Source organism: Trachemys scripta, chromosome 2, assembly GCF_013100865.1.
Source record: "Trachemys scripta elegans isolate TJP31775 chromosome 2, CAS_Tse_1.0, whole genome shotgun sequence".
Classification (NCBI taxonomy): domain Eukaryota; kingdom Metazoa; phylum Chordata; order Testudines; family Emydidae; genus Trachemys; species Trachemys scripta.
The window spans coordinates 28,976,196-28,999,417 of record NC_048299.1 but is presented as its reverse complement, the minus strand read 5'-3'; the positions used below and the strand labels follow the sequence as shown (position 1 = coordinate 28,999,417).

General features: G+C 38.7%; 1 protein-coding gene across 15 annotated transcripts in view; it reads right to left on the bottom strand.

The window, feature by feature from the left end:
* ARHGAP12 (Rho GTPase activating protein 12) overlaps positions 1–23,222 on the bottom strand; it is a 147,501-nt gene that overhangs the window by 54,102 nt on the left and 70,177 nt on the right. For 10 of the 15 annotated variants that reach the window (XM_034760118.1, XM_034760121.1, XM_034760123.1 and 7 more), the window contains 3 exons: positions 21,948–22,211; positions 11,616–11,756; positions 9,416–9,496 (listed from right to left, as the gene is read on the bottom strand). In XM_034760118.1, the coding sequence (XP_034616009.1) occupies positions 9,416–9,496; positions 11,616–11,756; positions 21,948–22,211 (486 nt within the window). The remainder of the gene's footprint in view (positions 1–9,415; positions 9,497–11,615; positions 11,757–21,947; positions 22,212–23,222) is intronic. The other 5 variants (XM_034760127.1, XM_034760131.1, XM_034760132.1 and 2 more) reach the window with 2 other exon arrangements.

Genomic DNA, 23,222 nt, shown 5'->3' with positions numbered 1-23,222 from the left:
AGTTACTGGTCCCAAAAATCACATAACATGTCATTACATATTAATCATGTAACAGTTGCAACTACAAAAATTTTTCCTTTTATTTAGCCACAACTGACTATTGTGTCAAAGGACTTTGGACTGCAAGGAAACTAAATTATTGCCTTTTGTTGATTCAAGCCCAAGTGCTTCTTATCAATACTGTATTCTTCAATGTTCCTTTCATACCTATAAATTAAGTCTCAGGCTCTTCTGTAACCACATTTATCGTCATGGTAGTGGGTTTGATCAGCCTTTTACAGTTCTACTCATCTGTCTGTTTTATCAAAGCTGCTTTGCATCCCTTGTTATTTTTATTAATGTAGTGCCTATGAGGGTCCCACGGATCAGGGTCCCTCTGTGCCAAGCACGGTAGAGAAAAAGTAAGATGAAGACTACAATTCTTGCCCCAGAGAACCTTCAGTCCACATGATCAGAAGACAGAATGAAGCAGATGAAGGAAAGACAAAAACAGTGGGGATGAGTTAGGAGAATGAGGAGCTCACCACTCACCTAACCAAGGTCAAGTGGCATTCTCATCTAAAATTATGCGGTGGACAAGATTACTAATGACAGAGTTAGCTTAGAACTGATCTGACATCTAGCCCGAGGCCCTGTTCATGCAAACTACTTACACATATGAACAGTCCCATGAAGTTCAATGGCATTATTCATTTTTGTGAAGTTATGCCTATGCATTAGAATTTGCAGGATCGGGACCAAAGACACTACTTTAAACGGTGAATTTTCACAGTACTTTCATGAATCTTGATTTTTTTAAAAATGCAACCTTTCTATTTTTCTAAAATATTGAAGGGAAAAGTTAGAAATCAGACAGAAGTTACTATTTTTAGCTCTAGATATGATTTCATGCAAAAATATATTGTTTTCATAGCTAAAGTATAAACGGTTACTGTTTTTGCAGCTATTTTAATACACTGAGACAAACTATTTAAATTGTTGAATTGGAAAGGTGTGTATTATACCCTTTCTTGATCTCCTCGTTCTTACCATTTTTAATTTTGTTTCTACATTTCATTGCATGTTATTTTCTTAATATTACTTGCTCTTTGTTCTGCTTTATATTTTTCAATTTTAAGTTGTGTGTAGTAGACAGGACTTAGCATTCATTGGCAGTACTGTGGCCTCTGAGACAGATGATCACAGGTTTGACTTTCAAAACCAAGATTCAGACTCATATCTAATGTTGACAGAGCAAAGTTAAGAAGTAAATAATGGACTGTTGGTCTAATCGGGTATCAAAAACTGATGTCCTTTTCCGGGGACTGTGCTGTGTGTGGTGGGCAAAAGGGGAAATTGATGCTATGTTAATTTCTTGACAAAAGGAAGACTATCATCCAGTTTTTACAGACTCAGACTTCAAGGTCAGAAAGGACCATTATGATCATCTAGTCTGACCTCCTGCACAACGCAGGCCACAGAATCTCACCCACCCACCCACTCCTGGAACAAACCTCTAACCTATGTCTGAGTTATTGAAGCCCTCAAATCGTGGTTTAAAGACTTCAAGGTGCAGAGAATCCTCCAGCAAGTGACCTGTGCCCCACGCTGCAGAGGAAGGCGAAAAACCTCCAGGGCCTCTGCCAATCTGCCCTGGAGGAAAATTCCTTCCCGACCCAAATATGGCGATCAGTTAAACCCTGAGCACGTGGGCAAGACTCACCAGCCAGCACCCAGGAAAGAATTCTCTGTAGTAACTCAGATCCCACCCCATCTAACATTCCATCACAGACCACTGGGCATATTTACCTGCTAATAATCAAAGATCAATTAATTGCCAAAATTAGGCTATTCCATCATACCATCCCCCCCATAAACTTATCAAGCTTAGTCTTGAAGCCAAATATGTCTTTTGCCCCCACTACTCCCCTTGGAAGGCTGTTCTAGAACTTCACTCCTCTAATGGTTAGAAACCTTCGTCTAATTTCAAGGCTAAACTTCCTAATGTCCAGTTTACATCCATTTGTTCTTGTGTCCACATTGGTCCTAAGCTTAAATAATTCCTCTTCCTCCCTGATATTTATCCCTCTGATATATTTATAAAGAGCAATCATATCTCCCCTCAGCCTTCTTTTGGTTAGGCTAAACAAGCCGAGCTCTTTGAGTCTCCTTTAGTAAGACAGGTTTTCCATTCCTCGGATCATCCTAGTAGCCGTTCTCTGTACCTGTTCCAGTTTGAATTCATCCTTCTTAAACATGGGAGACCAGAACTGCACACAATATTCCAGATGAGGTCTCACCAGTGCCTGTATAACGGTACTAACACCTCCTTATCTTTACTGGAAATACCTCGCCGGATGTATCCCAAGACCACATTAGCTTTTTTAACGGCCATATCACATTGGCGGCTCATAGTCAGCCTGTGATTAACCAATACTCTGAGGTCCTTCTCCTCCTCTGTTACTTCCAACTGATGTGTCCCCAATTTATAACCAAAATTCTTGTTATTAATCCCTAAATGCATGACCTTGCACTTTTCACTATTAAATTTCATCCTATTACTATTACTCCAGTTTACAAGGTCATCCAGATCTTCCTGTATGATATCCCGGTCCTTCTCTGTATTAGCAATACCTCCCAGCTTTGTGTCATCCCCAAACTTTATTAGCACATTCCCACTTTTTGTGCCAAAGTCAGTAATAAAAGATTAAATAAGATTGGTCCCAAAACCGATCCCTGAGGAACTCCACTAGTAACCTCCTTCCAGCTGACAGTTTACCTTTCAGTATGACTCGTTGTAGTCTCCCCTTTAACCAGTTCCTTATCCACCTTTCAATTTTCATATTGATCCCCATCTTTTCCAATTTAGCTAATAATTCGCCATGTGGAACCATATCAAATCGAGGTAAATTAGATCCACTGCGTTTCCTTTGTCTAAAAAAATCTGTTACCTTCTCAGAGAAGGAGATCAGGTTGGTTTGGCATGATCTACCTTTTGTAAAACCATGTTGTATTTTGTCCCATTTACCATTGACCTCAATGTCCTTAACTACTTTCTCCTTCAAAAAATTTTCCAAGACCTTGCGTACTACAGATGTCAAACTAACAGGCCTATAGTTACTCGGATCCCCCTTTTTTTTTTTTTTTTTACTTTCTTAAAAATAGGAACTATGTTAGCAATTCTCCAGTCGTACAGTACAACCCCTGAGTTTAGGAAGAATTTTTCATGACTCAGTAATGGGCTTGCAATTTCATGTGCCAGTTTCTTTAATATTCTTGGATGAAGATTATCTGGGCCCCCCCAATTTAGTCCTATTAAGCTGTTCGAGTTTGGCTTCTACCTCGGATGTAGTAATATCTACCTCCATATCCTCATTCCCATTTGGTCAACATTGATACTTTTAAACTTTCTAAATACCAAAAACTGTGTGTTAGCTCAATGTTTAGAGATGAGAGTGATGGAAAGACCAAGGAGTGTCTCTAAAGCACAATAGATCTTTTCCTTCACTCCTGTTTCATTTATTTTGTAATTTTCTCTCATTTTTGCTTTCTTTGACCTCAGTTTATACTTCTTAAATTAACTTATTTTTATTTTACTTGCTTCATTTCAGGGATATATGACTCAGAGATGGACTAGATAGATCAATCAGTGGTCATATGTTCCTATGCCAGTGTGGAATGAAAGACTGGGAATGCACGTTGTAAATATGTCTGTTAGTTTCAATGTCCCTTTAACCTCTACTTGATTGTGCTGCATTCTTTCTCCTACTCAAAATTATTTATTCTGTATTTTCTAGGTAGATAAAAGGAAACACTGTTAAGCAATTTTTTAGACAGCTAGTACGTGTCACTCCAGACTTTACATTTTTTCCTTTATAAATTGTGCCTAATGGTCTCACAATTAAAAGTAATTTTAAACACATTTTTAACTCTTCTTCTGTATTTTAAGCACATGCAACACACCATTTTATTTCCCATATCAGGGCTATACGATCCTGAAGTGGTGTATGGCAGAGGAAGGTTGAATGAATTAAGTGTGGAGAAGAAAACAAAGCTAATTAAGACAGCTAACTGTCACAAATATTAGAAAATATTAGGGTGGTCAAGCGATTAAAAAAATAATCATGATTAATCGCACAATTAAAAAAATTAATTACGATTAATCACACTGTTAATAGAATACCATTTTTTTTAAATATTTGTGGATGTTTCCTACATTTTCAAATATATTGATTTCAATTACAACACAGAATACAAACTGTACGGTGCTCACTTTATATTTATTTTTGATTACAAGTACTTGCACTGTAAAAAAACAAAAGAAATATTTTTCAATTCACTTAATACAAGTAATGTAGTGCAATCTCTATAATGAAACTTGAATTTACAAATGTAGAATTATGTACAAAAAAACTGCTTTAAAAATAAAAATTTAAAACTTTAGAGCCTGTAAGTACACTCAGTCCTACTTCTTGTTCAGCCAAACAAGTTTATTTACATTTGCAGGAGATAATGCTGTCCGCTTCTTGTTTACAATGTCACCTGAAAGTAAAAACAGGCATTTGCATGGCACTTTTGTAGCCGGCATTGCAAGGTATTTACGTGCCAGATGTGCTAAAGATTCATATGTCCCTTCATGCTTCAACCATCCCAAGGAACATGAGTTCATGCTGATGACGGGTTCTGCTCGATAACAATGCAAAGCAGTGCAGACCAACACATATTCATTTATATTATCTGAGTCAGATGCCACCAGCAGACAATTGATATTCGTTTTTGGTGGTTTGGGTTGTTTAGTTTCTGCATTGGAATGTTGATTGTCCCTCTCAGATTTTGGACAGCACTTCAGATTCTTAAACCTTGGGTCGAGTGATGTAGCAAGCTTTAGAAATCTCACATTGGTAACTTCTTCGCATTTTGTCAAATCTGCAGTGAAAGTTTTCTTAAAATGAACAACATGTGCTGGGTCATCATCTGAGACTGCAACAACATGAAATATGTGGCAGAATGTGGGTAAAACAGAGGAGGGGACATACAAATCTCCTCCAAGGAGCTCAGTCAGAAATTTAATGAATGAATTGTTTTTTTAAATGAGCGTCATTGGCATGGAAGCATGTCCTCTGGAATGGTGGCCGAAGCATGAAGGGGCATACAAATGTTTAGCATATCTGGCACGTAAATTTCTTGCAATGCCAGCTACAAAAGTGCCATGCAAACGCCTGTTCTCACTTTCTGGTGACACTGTAAATACGAAGAGGGCAGCATTATCGCCTGTAAATGTAAACAAATGTGTTAGTCTGAGCAACTGGCTGAACAAGAAGTAGGACTGACTGGACTTGTAGGCTCTGAAGTTTTACATTATTTTATTTTTGAGCGCAGTTATGTAACAAAAAAAAATCTACATTTCTAAGTTGCACTTTCACGGCAAAGATTGCACTACAGTACTTGTATGAGGTGAATTGAAAAATACTATTTCTTTTGTTTGTCATTTTTACAGTGCAAATATTTATAAAAAATAATATACACTTTGATTTCAATTACAAAACAAAATACAATAGATTTGAAAATGTAGAAAAACATCCAAAATAATTAATAAATTTCAATTGGTATTGTATTGTTTAACAGGGTGATTAAAACTGTGATTAATCGCAATTAATTTTTTTGAGTTAATCACCTAAGTTAACTGCAATTAATCAACAGCCCTAGAAAATATAAATATATATTTTAAGTGTACTCTGTTTGATTTTCATTTAAAAATATAATTGTTGAGATGTGACAACTAAAATCCTTCCTGTCAGCAGAATCTGTGTGGGATACAGGAAATAGTTTTCAAAATATTCTTTAAATAATGAATTTTGTTCATAATGTAGGGCCCTATTCAGTATGCTCATCTGTTCTAGTATAGCAGGATAGGTCACAGTCTTACAAGGCCTAACAAAGTTCTTTTAGCAGTTCTCAAAACAAGTCCAATCATCCAAACTTTGTGTTAACTGGAGGCATTCTGCTACTCCAATATGTCACTGTATTAATTTTATTTCTATATAGATTCTTATATCGATATTATATAATTAAATTGCTGTTTTTAGGGAAAGTTATATATTTTTATATCTATATATTTATCTCTCTCTCAATATAGATAGAAAGAGTACCGTATATATTCGTTCATAAGCCAAATATTTTTGGTAAAAAAGTGATGCATCAAAGAGTGGGGGTCGGCTTATAAAAGGGTCTACACCAAAATTTGATGATTTTAAACTCTATAGAATCATTGAATTGAATATCTAATACAGGGATTGGCAACCTTTGGCCCGCAGCCCCGCCAGGGACTGGCTTGTTTACCTGCCGCGTCCGCAGGTTCGGCTGATCGCGGCTCCCACTGGCTGCGGTTCGCCGCTCCAGACCAATTGGGATGGCGGGAAGCGGCGCCCAGCACATCCCTCAGCCCGCGCCGCTTCTTGCCGCCCCCATTGGCTTGGAGCAGTGAACCGCGGCCAGTGGGAGCTGAGGGGTTCCATGCCTGCAGACGCTCCAAGTAAACAAAACGTCCCGACTCTCCAGTGACTTACCCTGATGGGCCAGGAGCCAAAGTTTTCCAAACCCTGAAATATAGGGTCAGCTTATGAAAGAGTCATACAGTTTTTGCTATTTACCTATCCATTTTGGGGGGTTGGCTTATAAAGGAACGGGCTAATGAACAAGTATATATGATAACTTTCCCTAAAAAACATTTATATATTCACAGTTCAAGAACCTGCACCACAATCCTGGTATTTTTATCTCCCCAATAGGTGTTTGAATTTTCTTCCAAGGTGGTATATTCATAGCAGTGTCCAGGATCCAACATACATCATGAAGATTTTAAAATTTTAGTCTTAGGTTAGCATCTTTCACAGTTAACTCTTTCCTGACTATTTTTGATTATTTTTGGTTCCCAGTGATATGCAGTTGCTCTAAAGGATTTGTAATAATTTGCCAAAAATGATTCTAGGTACGAGAACTGGTGTGGTCTACATGTAAATTTTTTGTTTAAGTTCACGTTCAGATGGATGTCAGAGTAGGACCCCCCAGTTTCAGCACTATACCTTTTCAGTTGTAAAAACAGCCAAAAAGTCTCCTAAAGTCTTTTCTTCTCCCACTCCTAACAGTTAAGAAGAGAAAAATCTTTTTCCTGAAACAGATCTTCAGTCTATATTATGTTTTCCAATCCTTTACTTACTCGGTAAGTTTTGAACCAACTTCTAATACAGGGGTCAGCAACCTTTCAGAAGTGGTGTGCCGAGTCTTCATTTATTCATTCTAAAATAAGGTTTCGCATACCAGTAATACATTTTAACGTTTTTAGAAGGTCTCTTTGTATAAGTCTATAATATATACCTAAACTACTGTTGTATGTAAAGTAAATTAAGGTTTTTAAAATGTTTAAGAAGCTTCATTTAAAATTAAATTAATATGCAGAGCCCCACGGACCGGTGGCCAGGACCCGGGCAGCGTGAGTGCCACTGAAAATCAGCTTGCGTGCCTCTGTTCTAATAAATCAGGGGTTTTCCAGAGATGAGGCTTCAATTGTGCTCCTGCCTTTACTCACAAATCTCTATTATTCGCTGTAAGTTATAGGTTGGGTACTCTTAAGATCTTTTGCGGCAAACTGGTACACTAAATGACTTCTAGAATTTCAAGCTGTTATTTTAACAGTACACAGGGCACTGAGTTATGGCGCAAGATCCATCGTTCATTTGTTTACACCAAGTTAATATTTGGTAAATTTTGGTAATTTCAGACTCATTTACCATTACTCATTCTTTTAAAAGATTAAGATTATTTCCTAACCATGTAAACAGAGACTGCTTTAATTAATTAATTCTTTCTATTATGGTGGTGCCTACAGGCCCCAATCACAGCATCCTTATGCTAGTCCTTACAAACACAGTGAAAAGACCATCTTTGCTTTAAGAACTTAAGAGTCTGAAGTAATGATAAAACAACAGGTGGATACAAACAAACAAGGGAAGCACGTGTTAACAATGAGACAATTGTGTGTTTTCATTTTGGCTACATCTACACTTGGAGCTGAGGGTGTGATTTCCAGACACAGCAGATATACTCGTGCTAGTTCTCATCAAGCTAGCACACTAAAAAACAGTAGTGTAGCCACAGTAGTACAGACAGCAGCACAGGCTAGCCACGCTAAGTACATACCCACAGGGTCCAGGTAGGTTTGTAGTTGGGGCGACTAACCTGTGCTGCCACTCGCGCTACTGCTACACTACTACTTGATGAAAGCTAGTATGAGTATGTCTATTCAAATTGGGAATCACACCCCAACTCCAAGTGTAGAGACAGCCTCTGTGTAGTTACAATAACTAGTACAATCAGGCCCTGATCCTTGATTGGGACCTCTAAACTATTGCATTACAAAAACACACAGCACCTTGAGACACCGCCTTTCTCTACTCTTGTGCTTTAGGTAAATTTCTATTGGGTTGGCACTGTGAACTGTAGTTCTTAGATTAGAGCCAATAGTATCAATTATTTGTATAATTCAGATCCAAAACTGAATTAGTGGGCCCTTCCACTCTGTCAAAAACACTCTACATTAAAAATACTGACAGCATGCAGCAGAAACTCATCTTTCACTTCCTGGATTAAATTCATATTATACAAATTGACTGCTCAAAGTGCTTTTGATAAAAGCAATTTGTTCAAGAGTATAAGACTGCTAATTACTGGACTGAAGCAACTGAGCAGTATCTAAGTAATTTTCATACTGTATTCATTAAGGATAGCCTGATAGGTTTTTGGCTGCCACAAAATTTAAGATCTCTATTGGATTATAGGATTAAAGAAAAATCTCCCTAACACATTGTGTGAGGATTACAGCAGAATTCCATTTAACTCCTTAGTAATTTAGAGGTCAGTATATTTGTACAGGCAAGTTCTGTTAGAAAATGATCTTCCTGGTCATTTCCCACTTTGCTCAGGTCTCCTCTTTCTTGGTCTGCTAGTACTGGTATTGCAACTTGTTTTAAAAACTAGTTCATAGTTTCTCTCAAGGGCCTCTGATGAATATCATTGTCTATAGAGCTGAGTTTAAAAAGTGAACAATACTACTACTCATAAAAAATACTTTGAAAACCCTGCCTCTATAACAGGAAGGCCAATGCTACTGTGCAGCACTACTTGAAAAATACTGTTAGGCACAGAGGTAAGACTTTCTCTTGTATTTTTAACACCATTATACTGAATTATTTCTGATGTCGCATCCTTCATGATAACGAGTGTCTTCACAGAAAAAACCCAAAGAAATGTCAAGAATAATTAAACATGGGGCATTAGCCACAATTGAAAGAATACATCTGTTGTGAAGAACTCCCACCACAGATTTCTGAACATTTACTGAAAGAACAACCAGTTGTCACTGTACTTTTGTTTTTGTTACCTTTGGAAGTTCCCATTCTGATCGTGATCCATCAGCACTGTAGTAATATGGTCTACCTTGTTCGTCTACATGTTTTATCCACTGTAGAAATAAATGTGATAATAGGAAATTTAATAACCGTGACAGAAAGACTGATATCACAACACATCTTGGGGCTTGTCTATACTTACCGCGCTGGTTCGGCGGCAGGCAATCGAACTTCTGGGTTCGATTTATCGCGTCTAGTCTGGACGCGATAAATCGAACTCAGAAGTGCTCCCCGTCGACTCCGGTAATCCTGCTCGCCGCGAGGAGTACGCGGAGTCGACGGGGGAGCCTGCCTGCCGGGTCTGGACGGGGGTAAGTTCGAACTAAGGTATGTCGACTTCAGCTACGTTATTCACGTAGCTGAAGTTGCGTACCTTAGTTCGATTTGGGGGTTTAGTGTAGACCAAGCCTTAGATACTTTGCAATCAAGCTTGAAGACAACTTGCAAATAATAAAATTCCATTTACTTCAGAAATGTACCAACTGTGCACCCTTTTCAATTAGGCAAAACTAAAAAGCAATAAGAAAGTAAATTTTATGTGCTCTTTTTCTGTTCCAGGTCACATTAACTCTCAACATCTCTATTAAAGCTCCCCAGAACGTATAACCCTGTGATGTCACAGCGTCGAGATAAACAGATTTTTTTTTTTAAAGTACAGTATACTGCACTCTTTTCAACGTGAAAGGGTTAAGTTTAAAAGTCTAAGAACAGAATACAGAAATTTATATAAAAGTCCTGCCACTTATCTGATCAAGCTCCATTAAGTTCCTGGTACGGCTAAGAGGTAAGTTGTAGTAAGGGCCCATTTTAGAGAGATTATTGCACAAAATTATTGTTCTAAACCTTTAATTATTTAGTAAGAGTATTGACAAGTAATTTATTCAGCTCCGGTAACTAAATTGTCGAGAGGACAAGCAGTCTACAGACCCAACATCTGTAACAGTGCATGCGCACAATTTCACTGAAAAGGAAGAGTTCTTAAGGGCAAAGTTCTTTGTATCAGGCCCTGATCCTAAAACAAGATATACAGGCAGGCCTTTGAAACCAGGCAGAGCCCCTCAGAAAACAGTGGGACTTCACAGATACTCTTACAATAAATTCTTTGAGTCAGGAAATGTATTTTACTATAAAGCATAAAGTAAATTTATAATGCTATACAACATATTATAACAGAGTAACACATTCTGCAGCACCTAGGGACAGCTTAAAGAGAGGAAAAGCTCTGGTCGTGGTGAAATTCTGAATTTTTTTCTGAAGTAAATTAAATTTATGACTTATTTGCAAGTCAGTTTTGACAAACTGAAGCATTAAACATGACTCCTTAAAAGTACACTAGCTAAAACTTTCACAAAATTCAAGCCTTTACCAAAATCTACTGTAATTTAAATTCTGCATCTTAAAAATGATTTTAGTATACATTACAACATATTCCAGCAGCATATCCATTTCAGTTAGACGAAATTCATAATTGTTTCAAAGAATTATTTTAAAAATAATTAAGAGCAGCGCTAATATGAACACAAACCAAAAAGATTACCAACGGTTTTACAAAATAGGGGTGTTATTCCTATTTTACAAATCAGGAAACAGTGTTATCGTGACTGGCCCAAAGTCGAAGTTAGTCAATGGCAGAAATTAGAACAGAACCCAAGTCTCCTGATACTGCTGTGATCTAGTCACTAGATTTTGCTGCTTCCCAAAGAAGATTTAGCAAGGTTATAAAAAGCAAAAGCAACTATATTTTCAGCAGGAAACAGACCCAGGGAGAGTACTATATTATCAACCCTACACAGCACCATCAAAAGAAGTGTTTCTGAAAGACAGAAAGAAGAACATTAGAATGGTAAGGAATACGTTCCTATAACATCACAAAGAGGACAGAAATATAAAGAATTGTGCAATACACATTTTTGTGTAAATTGGAGCTGATGCCCCAAATCTCTCACTGAATTAGCATTAAGAAAATTATCCCCACGGAATATCAATACAACATACACCAGAGCAAACTGTTAATTCAGTTGCCAAAGTTGTGGACATTTAAGAACAAAGGAAGCCAGCACTGAGGAAAGATTTTCACCACCGAAAATGAAATCTGTATCGTCTTACAACTAAATTTACTGAAAAGGTTCTGCCAATTTAGAATATATGTGATGAGAAGAAAGGAGAATGTACCTTTTCATTAGTATAGTCATTGGTATATAAGGTTTGACCATGTTCATCCAATTCTTCTGACCAACCTTTTGGAGGAGAACCATACTGACTATCTGACTGGCTGTAACAAGAACTGTGGTCGTTTTCTTCAGATGAAAGCAGCTACAAGTAGTCAGAAACATACAAGCAAGTTTTAAGAATGAATATAGTTCAAAATCTGAAAGAGATCAAAGTTTACTTGGATAGAAATAGGTTTTAAAAAGTAGAAATAATTCGAAGGGTGTTTCCAGTTTTATTTAATACCATTAAGTCAGAAAATAAATACATCTTTAGTGTTTAGAAACTTGTCTGGTTATCACTAACTAGTTTAAAGACTTGAATTTGAAAGAGCTAGATGACATTATAGAACAATGTATTTCCTGACATCAAACATCCACTCACCAAATTATTTTGGCACGTGTCACGTAACAAAGCAGCTTCAATTTAATTCATTTTCTCAAGGTTCCTGGTCAGTAACGGCACCTGAATTTTATTAATATACTACTATTTGACATTACTGGGCTGATCCAGTGGTTTAACTGCTAGCAATCCATACAGTCTTGCATAAGACCTAGGGGGAGCAGATACCAGCTATTTATATCAAAATCTTATTCCCAAACTCAACGTACCAAACCCCAGGAATAACCTGAAGCCCCAGCTGTACCTGCTCTAGGTCCCAGAACCCTCTCATTGAACAGATGTGCACATGCAATGGAACCTACAGTGCTCCAAATTTCCACTGGCATTTCCTGCCCTCCCCCCGCAACTCTGTTGCATACATAGTGAAAAATTGATAGAGTAGGTGCTATGCCAGGAGCAGCCAGACAACTGAGCACCAGTATCTTTAAAATATAAGAAAAGGATCATTATGTGTAGGAGAGGTAAAGAAGAGAGGCTTTGGGAGGTGGATGATCAGGACATTCAGGGCATGTGGAAGAAAATTTGAGCAGGCATCTCTAACTTGATATGTCTCCTCCATTTTTTATCCATGTGATAGGGTAGTCCCAAAGACAGATGTGCCATACACCAAAAACTCCAGCATCCATCTTAACTATAGATTCCCTTTTAGATTCTCTAGCTGTCATGGCTGGTAGCAGTTCGGACTGCTTCACTATTCATAGGAGGGGGCACATCTAGGGTTGCCAGGTGTCTGGTTTTCGACTGGAACGCCCGGTCAAAAAGGGACTGTTGCAGCTGCGGTTAGCACCGCTGATTGGGCCGTTAGAAGTCCGGTCAGCTGTCCTGTGGGTCTAAGGCAGGCTAGTCCCTACCTGTCCTGGCACTGCGCTGCACCCTGGAAGTGGCCAGCAAGTCCGGCTCCTAGGCGGCAGAACCACGGGGCTCTGCACACTGTCCCCGCCCCAAGCATCGGCTCTGCACTCCCATTGGCTGGGAACTGTGGCCAATGGGAACTGAGGGGGCAGTGCCTGGGGCAAGGGCAGTGCCTGGGGACAAGAGCTGCGCACGGAGCCTCCTGGCTCCCTCTCCTCCCCTGGCCTAGAAGCTGGACCTGCTGGCCGCTTCCAGGGTGCGGCGAGGAGCCAGGACAGGCAGTGATTGCCTGACTTAGCCCCATTGTGCCGCTAACTGGGAGCTGCCTAAGGTAAGCCTGTGCCCCATCCCCCTTCCCCAGCACTGAGCCCCGCCCCTCCCAACCCAGAGCACCCTCCTAACCCTCCAAACCCCTCATCCCCAGGACCATCCCAGAGCCTGCACCCCCAGCTAGAGCTCTCAGCGCCCCCCAACCTCCTGCCCCAGCCCAGAGCCCCCTCCCACACTCTGAATCCTCATCCCCAGCCCAGAGCCTGCACCCCTTCCTGCACCCTAATGCCCTGCCTCAACCCGCAGCCCCCTCCCGCACTCCGAAACCCTTGGCCCCAGCCCAGAGCCCCCTCCTACACCCCAAATCCCTCATCCCCAGCGCCACCCCAGAGCCTGCACCCCCACCAGGAGCCCCCTCCTGCACACCTCATTTCTGGCCCCACCCCAGAGACTGCACCCACAGTTAGAGACCGCACCCCCTCCCACACCCCAATCCTCTGCCCCAGCCTGGTGAAAGTGAGTGAGGTTGGGGGAGACTGAGCCACTAAGGGAGGGGGAATGTATTGAGCAGGGGGCGCAGCCTCGGGGTGGGCCTAGGGTGTTCGGTTTTGTGCTATTAGAAAGTTGGCAACCATAGGCACATCATGTTACTCAACAACCCTGACAGTTAACACGTAGCCACAATGGGCTCTAAAGGGAATAGCTCCTCTGCTAGAAAGATGGGGCCATGATACAAGGTTTTGAGAGGGGGAAATCTGTAAAGCAGGAGGAAAATGGCAGATCTTCAGCTTTTGTAGCAATACAAAACAAGAAATTGGTTTCCTAGTATTTATATCTTTTAAAACAATACTAATAATGTTGGTTCACCTGAATTTTGTTATACCCAAAAGACCTATTTAGTTTCTTGGGGGAGGGAGGCCACAGTGACTTTTCCTAAACAAGCATATCTATTTCTGCTGCACAGCTTCTCTCCTCATTCCATTTCTCATGGGCTAATGCCTCCCACCTGTGGAATTTGGAAGCAGCCCAATGTTATTGCTGGAGGCTCCAGAACTAGGCTCTGTCCTTCAACTTCAAGCCACCAGATTCTCTGCCTTTGGCAGTGGAACAAGTTGGTAGTTCAGTTTCTCCCAACCATTGTGTTTCAAAATCTTACATTTCAACTACACAAAAGTGAATAAAAATAATCCCCCTCCCCACCCTGGGTCGGGTACATGGCGGTGTGGTGGTTTCAACCACCTGGATCTGCCACTGCAGTGCCTCCCTGCCAGACTCCTCTGTCCCCATTAAGGTATGGCAGAGCTGTCCTGCAAACACCTGGATTAAATCTGTGTTCCCTACATGAGGCAGCACTCAGGCTCTACAGAGGGTGAATTATGGCTAAAAAAGCATATCTATTTCCTTCTATGAAGTTTTTCTTTGATGTGTGTGTGTACCCCAAAAGGAAGTACAAGACTAATGTATAATTTACATGAAATGGCCTCAGTATTTGCATGAGCTAGCTTCCCAAGTCGACCAAAATAGATGAGCCCTCTACAGAGTCACCTTCTGGATGCTAAAAAACAAAGCATGAAAAACCTGTCGATTATAAAGGATGCCCACTTCAAAAGAGAAAAGACCCATACATCACCCATAAACTTAACATAACATTACTTATGTGCGGAGTTTGATGTGGGAGTTTGTAAATCACTTAAGGCTGAAAAGCCTTCGGGTATGTTCTGTCTGTCAGTTATAGTCCATCCTTGGTTCTGAATATCAAGAGCTGCACTGAAGAGATCTTGACAGTTAAGAAATACTAGTGATAGGCCCAACCTGATAAAGCTTTAAATATACTCGTATCAGTAGAACCAAAATAGAGGACTGAGCGCTCTTTGGACTTTTCAGATAACAGTCTGTCTTTGCAAATAATTTAGTGCATCTATATTCTGCTTCTGCCAAGCAGTCACTACTACCACTATGGCACTGCAGAAATACCATACAGTTAAATCCCAGTAGAATACCTGTGAATGGAAGAACACTGCTAGAACAAAATCTCATCTACTCTACTATACAAAGTCTGCCCTCAAGTTACGTTCCAGTTAGGCACAAGTGCAACTATATAAAAGTTATCATCCTTGAGGATCACGGAGGCAAACGAATCTCAACTGGAATACCTTCTTCACATGTATCATGCAAAATCTTACACATGACAAAGGAATTTAGGTGGTATAGGTCTAAACTTTAATGCAATTCCTGTTTTGTGATTAGAAAAATAAATCAAGTGAAGACATTTTATATTCTTTATCTGGCAGAAGCAGTTGAAGAAGAAGTTTAAGCAAGTCTAAGCCCAGAACTGTACAAGACACCTCCAATTCCAGGAATAACTAGGCTTCATGAGAACCCACCTCTCCCTCCAGCTCTGTGGGCTTGGAGAAAGGAAGAGAGAAACTGCAGGGAGGAGCCAGACAGACACTTAAAGATAGCTGCAGAAGCACTTGAAGCAGGAGCTATGAAACAATAATGATAGACTGCTTTCTCCAGTTTTCAGTCTGAATATTCTCATATTCTCTCTCCGATGCTGACTGGCTGTTTGCTACAAACACTCCTGTGTGCTCCCTCAGTCTCCTCACTGCAACCCCACTCCATCTGCCTTCCATGCCCCCCTCCTTCCTTACATCCTTACCCTCCTCTCTTCTTGTGTTTGTCTTTTTAGCTATTCCCCTTACTAAACTGGAGCTACAAAATTAAAAACATTGTACCACCAACCTCCATCCCACACAAAACTAATGGCGCTAACATAACAATTGCAAAGCATTCTCTCTTTCCTTTCATCTTCTTTGTCTATTTAGACTATAACTTCTATTTGTACAACGCTCAATGGTATCCTGTTCTCAGTTGGCTCCAAGCCACTGTTCTATTACAAATAAATACCATAGTGAAATAACCTTGTGAAAGAATGAACGGCTTATTCAGTTTATTCAATAATTGTTACAATTATACAACTGTTTTGCTTATACCAAAAGGACTCACTGGATAATTAGAGCTCAAACTTAAAAAGGGGGAAAAAAAAAATCAAATGTTTGGTATCAAACCAATTACATTTTGGTAGGAAAGGTAGTTTTGAACCAATCTCACTTTCCTACCAACTACCTTTAGAAGGTTCACTCACTTCGAGAATCGTATGCTTTCAAGTCATAGCTATTCCCTTAACAAAGAATTACAGGTGTTCTTAAAAACTGAAGAGAAACATACAAAGTCACCTTCTCTAGTCCAGTTTTTCTCTCAAAATTAGAAGTTGCATAGGCCAATTTTTTAACATTCCTGACGACATAAAATTTCCTTTCAATATTCTTTTTTCAACTCTATTCAAGATCAGTGGTAAAGAGCCTGTAGTTGACATTCAACAAACCATTTTTGTAGTAGTTCTTGTTATTATGCACTATGAAAGATTCCATCTGTTCTCATAGAACTACCACAAACTCCCAGAAAAAATATCCATAAAAAGGGCGCTACTGCAGACACATGAAGTTCTGGATTCTTTCACTGTTTTTCCACTTACTGTTTATCTTCCCTATCTCCATCATCCTTCGCTTGTTCATTATTTTATCTATGCTCTTAATAGGTTTTTGAATTTCCCTTGTCCTCTGAATCTTATACATTCATAAGAATGAAGTATTTTCACCCTTCTCTCCACAATCCAATTCTCCATGGTCATCATATTGTCTCTAAAGAGATCTCTGTATTTTTGTTCCTGTCTTCTGTACAGCTCTATTGCAACCCCAGAGTTACCGTTCACAGCTATGAGAAATATGAGTGACAAAACCACCAAATCCATTCCTTTGCCATTGTCCACCCCCCCCCCCCTTACAATATACCTTCTACTGTTTGGGTCAGTAGTGCAGCTTTCACCACTTCCTTTTGAAAATTATTCCACAATTAAACTCATTAGGAAGTTTGTTTTTATTTCCATCACTCCTAATCGTAACTTTGTGTACAACCTTAAACAAGTCCTTCCCCTTTGTCTATTTCAAATATTTGGCAAATATATATTTATTTTTTATCTAATTTTCAATCAGTCCCTACAGCCTTTGTTTTTGTTGTTCTTCTATGGATTGCCTACAACTTTCTGCTAATGAGGTATCCAGAATGGCACATTCTATTATGTTCATTTCTAAGCCATGTACAGAGAAACCACTACCATTCTCCGTGACAAAATGCCTCTTCACGTGCAGCCAAAAGTTGTATTACCCTTGTTGCTACCATACTGCATTCCTAGTTCAAACTTAACTCATTGCCCATATTCCCACATCACTTTACTGTCCAATATATTCACCCTGTTAATATCTGTTTCACATTATTCTTCCTCAGATATATTAGCATGCATTGCCTAGGATGAAGCTCATCTAATAATTCCAACCTCCCATTTACTTTCTAGACTCCTGATTTTTAGGCCCTCATTCTTGGTCATTAGGTACTTTTTTTGTGCTAAATACCGAGAACTTGCAGAAAACTTCACTGGAACCACATTTGTTTTTCCTTTGTGTTTATCAAGTCCCCTGTCTGTCCATTAGAAGTGCAGCTATGCTCTGAAACACTTTCCACTTACTTTGCCTATAAAAAGGTACAGCTACATCAGTTTCTAATTATCTAAACTTTCCTTCCTAATCAAGGAGTTTCAGGACCAATAATGAGCTAATTCAATTGCCTTCTGCTTCAGTATAACCTTACACACCCCTCAGATCTAAGTCACCTTGCTTTCCCACTTTTCTGACAAAATTTAAGTGGCCAGCCATTTCTCCCATGTATACAACTTATAAAAAGTCCAGTGGGTTATTTCCTTTTCTATTTATGCTTGCTGTTTAACATTTTGAGATATACTCATTCATTTCAGTTAGAGACCTAAATGTGTGAAAGTACAATTTTATACATCAATCTATAAGTGAAAAGGCCTTAGATTTAGTACTCTAGACCAATAGTATTAGGGTATACATTTTAAGAAAACAATCTGAATCTTTAAAAAGCAACAGAGGGTCCTGTAGCACCTTAAAGGTACTTTTTAAAGACTCAGACCAACACGGCTACCCCTCTGAAATCTGAATCTTCATCATCAGAGAAGATCTAGAACAAGAGCAGTTACATGTGTCCTATCATAGTTGATTTTTCTCAAATCTTTGGAGCGTCTCACGTTTACATCTTTATCATACACAATCTTGCACTTAAGAAATATTAGCTGCACCCTGGATCTGATTATTTAAATTGTCATTGTATTTTATTGCTAGACATCTGCAACTCAACCACTAGGACTCAAGAGAATATAGTTGGCAGATTTGCCAGAAGATCCAACAAACATACTTGAAAAAATTCATAGTTAAGATGTCCAACATACAGCAGATGAAAAGAGATAATTAAACTCCCAAAATGCAAACAGGAAAAGGCCCAATGGATGAAAGGGCTGAAAATGAATACATCTGTCAATTTGCACTTTCTGAAAAATACTATCTATATTATCAGGTTAGAAGTATCTCAGAGGTTCAGAGACTGTGGAATCCAGCCACCAAGGACACAACGGTTATTTAATTTATGAGGATCATTTGTGATTGGGAAACTTAACCAGAACAAAGTTTACATTACTCAAAGCATGCATTCTTCAGTGGCCTTAAAGAGACTGAAAAGACATGACTGTCCGAAAACAAGTGCACAAGGATCACGAACAAAGATGAAGAACTAAACTTTAACCATCAATGAAATGAGGTATTCATCACAAAAATGAATAAAATATTCATGAGGGTAGGACCACATGGTAAGATTATGATTCAAAGGTAGGGGGAAGCCAAAAGGTAAAATGCAGCTCTTTGATGAAGGACAGGAGCAAAAAGACAAGGCCCATTGTTAGTGCTGACAGTGGAAAGAAGGAAGAAAGATGGGGTGGAAAATAATGTATACCATCAACCTATTGTCAGGAGACTGCTAAAGGGCTGGTTACTGAAGAGCTACTATTTCAACCAGACTTTGAATGAAGTCCTCTTCTAGTCAACAACCGTGAGTGGGAAATTTTTTTTTAGCTAATGGGAGAGTGTCAGAAGCAGCACCATGACATTTACAAGCATATAATCTGCTTCCCTGCTGCCTACAGGCTCTGAGGCAGTGAAACTGATGAAATGCTTGTAAATGCCACAGTGATGCTGCTTCAGACTCTAGGAGAAGCAGCAGAGATTCAATCCTGTTGGGGGTGGGCAAGACCAGGGAAGAGGAATCATTTCTCTCTCTCCCCTTCCTCCTATTACATTAATAATCCAGAGTCAGAAACTTTTGAAGCCCTCATCTTTTACATCAGGACACCAGCACTCTAAAGTTTTAAATCAGTTTTCCGATTAAGTACTTATAACAAAGTACAGCTGAGGAAGATGGTTGTACTAAAAAAAAACAACAACAAAAATGAAATGTTAAAACTGGGCACCGAAAAAATCAAGTGGGAAGTTTGCTAGTAAATGTTTGTTTTTTCTTCCAGTCATATCAGTTTCTGAGATTCATCTAACAGTTAGAATGGCAAGATAAACGTGTATTTTAAAAGAATTTATAATTTTAAATAAATAGTCACACCTCCCTCCAACTAGAGTTTCCTCATTTTTCTCACCGATTGGTTTACTGATATGCAAGGAGAAGAGGAAAGTGTTAAGTGGCTGCTCAGCTCAGAAAATATGCATGTACATCTTAGAAAGTTTTCAGGTAAGCAGAGATTTATTTATTTTCAGCAGTATTTCTAAGTAATAGGTTCCATGGATCTGTTATAATGCCTCTTCAACATACTTGCAATTTTGAATGCTGCCTCCAATGCTACAAATATGTTGAGGTTCTACTGTAACAGATCTGTGGAATTTACTAAAAGACACCTTATGTAAATAATGCATAGATACTATAAACAAGGGAGAGATGGTTATATAGAAATGCATATGTAGATGGAAAAATAATGTAAGAGCACACTCTTTCCAAACAGGACTTAAACTGCCCTAACACAAAATTGTACCCGTCTTGCAGTCGAGTCCTGCAATTTGCAGTCTTACAGTTCTGAACTAAGACAGGTTCTACGTGACCATTCAGAAACTGTTGAAAAGCATGCAAATTCAAGTCTAGGAAACAGAAGTTAAGGATTGCTTCCATGATGATGCATGCAATCACTGTAACTATCCCAACTCTGATGAAATCAAGTTCAAAATAAAAAATTTCAAACTTGAATGTATCACCGTTCTCTTTTGCTTTTCCTTTTTATATAATGGCTGAAGTATGACATCTTCACATTCCATCATTTTTAATGTATCAAAATTATACTCTATTGCAGAAATAAAATTTACATTTCTGTCTAAAACTGACTATAAGCATTATTTCTATTCTACAAACAGTACTGTTTCTGCACATTGTCTATCAAGACCCAATAAGTGTAGATCACTGAGGAAAATACTGGGAGCAAAGCAGCATGTCTTTCCATTTTCATTCCAATCTCACTGTAGACAATTTTTTAAAGATGTGTTTTCTTGCAGATTTTATCATATTATTAATTACAAGGTATCCAAACATCTAAATAACCTTTTTTCTCCTGTTTTGTTATGCACGTAACTGATTTATTATAGAAACCCTTCCAAAATTTATAAGCCAGTCAATTAACATTAGACAATTTTTTCCAGTAACTAGCTACTATTTTGCAGCTCTAAAATATGAAAAATTAACTCTTATTTCCTACCACCGCTAGGAAGTCCTATAAGAATTTCTAAGGAATTATTTGGTAGTGTTATCACACTATTTTGTTTAATTTGAGCTTTAAATTTCGTTCCAATATTCCTTAAGGAAACTTGAGGAAATCCCATTTTTATTTGTCTATAGGTCAAATTTAGTCCTTCTGTCCAAGGAGGACTGACAGATCACATTCTGAGCCTAAAATGAAGCTCTTTAAAGGGCAGTGCAGGGAGAGAAAGCTAGAGAATAACTGCTCCTCCAAACTGAGTATGATACTCTCTACAGCAATGGAAGCTTCTTACAGCATGAAAATGAGATGCCAATAAATGAATTTGTGCACTACAAAATATGTGAATTGTACTATGTTCTGGTACAGATGAAGCAAAGGGACAATTGATCAAAGCACGAAAAAAGCCACAGGAAAGGTGTGCCAAAATTGTCTGGCCAGTGATTGACTCCACTGTTTTCTGTCCATTGAGATAGGAAGATATGCCACAAGATCCAAATCAGCATATGAGAGCACAAAGAATAATTTAGTGTGTAGACTTTCAAGCCAGCCACATCTTATTTTTCCAAGATCCTTCTTCTAGACATAACATCACTAAGAGGACAGAATGCACAAGAGAATGCATTCCACATCCTAGAAGTTACAGCTGACTTACTCCACTGTTACATGGGGGCTTATTAGCTTCAAAAAAGGCCATTCACTTGTTCTTCAAAGGAAGGAAAGAAAAACAAAATACTAACTATAGGTGTCAGATACCCACTGAGGGAAGAAGCAACTCTAAAAGTGCAAGCCCAGAGGTTTGGGCTCACTTCTAGTTTGGGGGCACACAAGTTTAACAGCTTAGAGTAACACAAATTTTACTAACACATATCTAGCCAAATGAAAGAGGCTTTTCCTCCAGAGAAGAAGAGGAAAATAATGAAAAACAATTCCTCTCTACCTCAAAACAGTTTACATTTTAATTTTACAGTTCAAATAGGCAGCAACATAATTTACTAGCCCAAGAACATAGCCATGCATCACTCAATCTCACTGTTCTAGTTATACTGAATAACTACCTCCTGATCAGCTTGGCTGTGGGAATCCCCTTTGTTTATGCTTGCATCCCGGGTCCAACGAGGAGGTTTCCAGGTTCTTTCTTGTGTTCCTCTGTTGTAGTAGTAACAACGTCCTGTAGTATCTTTATGGGTTTCCCATTCTCCATTAATCTGAATTGGGGAACTTGTAGGTAAAGGTGGAAGTGCAGACTGAGATATTTTCAGTTCTTGTAAATTAGCATAAACTGGTGAATCCGGCCTGCCTTGGCTTGGTGGAGTAGTTGGCTATTGTGAGAGAAGAAATTAAGTATTACTTAAACTGCAAGTGTATTTTTAATTTTCTCCTTTAATAAAAATCAATTATATTACAGAAGTATAATAGGAAATATAATTTATATAATCAAAAACAAAGTCTTACTTTTATACAGAGACACCTTCTGCAATTAAAACAGTCAAATCAAAGTCAAACAAAAACAAATCTATTTTTTGACCCATAACCACAAGGATTATTTCACAAACTGTATTTATAGTTTATTAAAAATCTTTAAACATTCCTGCAAATGGCATCTTTTAATGATCTCATATGGCAGACTTGTGAAAAGATAAAGCAGTATTCAATAACTGGAAGATTTCACTGGGTTTTGTTTCAAGACATGAAATATTGATGGCTCCTCTCCTTCCCAAACTTGGAATGCGTGTGGAGCAAATGGTGGGGAAAAAAGCACTGTTTTACACCTCTCAGATCTCACTTTCAAGATAGAGGATAACAGGCAGTGCAGTCTAAAGTAGTGAGCACAGTATTGGGCTAAGGAATTTGGGAATTTCACTTGAGCCTTTCCTCTGTAATTTTTTCCAAATTAACAGTCACAGAACTGAGCTAATCAATCTATTTTAAATAGATTTAAGGTATTATTTAGTACAAACAAAATATTTTGCATACCACCGTAATTTATCAATGTCAACAAAAGGAATAACTTTTACCTGTTTAAACAGTAATGTGGAACAGATAAAGTTTAGTCCTAAATACAAGAAACAGAACCACAACCAACATCTGCAGGAGAATGTAATACTACTACTAGCAACGGTACATAAATGCAAATTTCTGCTAAGATGGTGAGCTCAGGTAGAGAACATCCTCAACCACTTGCTCACAGGAAAAACTATTGGAAATTCAGACAGAATTATGAACCACAAAACTACTTACAGGGGAAAAAACTGTCTTTATTTTTTAAAAATATATATAATTCTAAAAGCATAACACCACCCCGTAGTATGTTAACATCACCATATGACAGG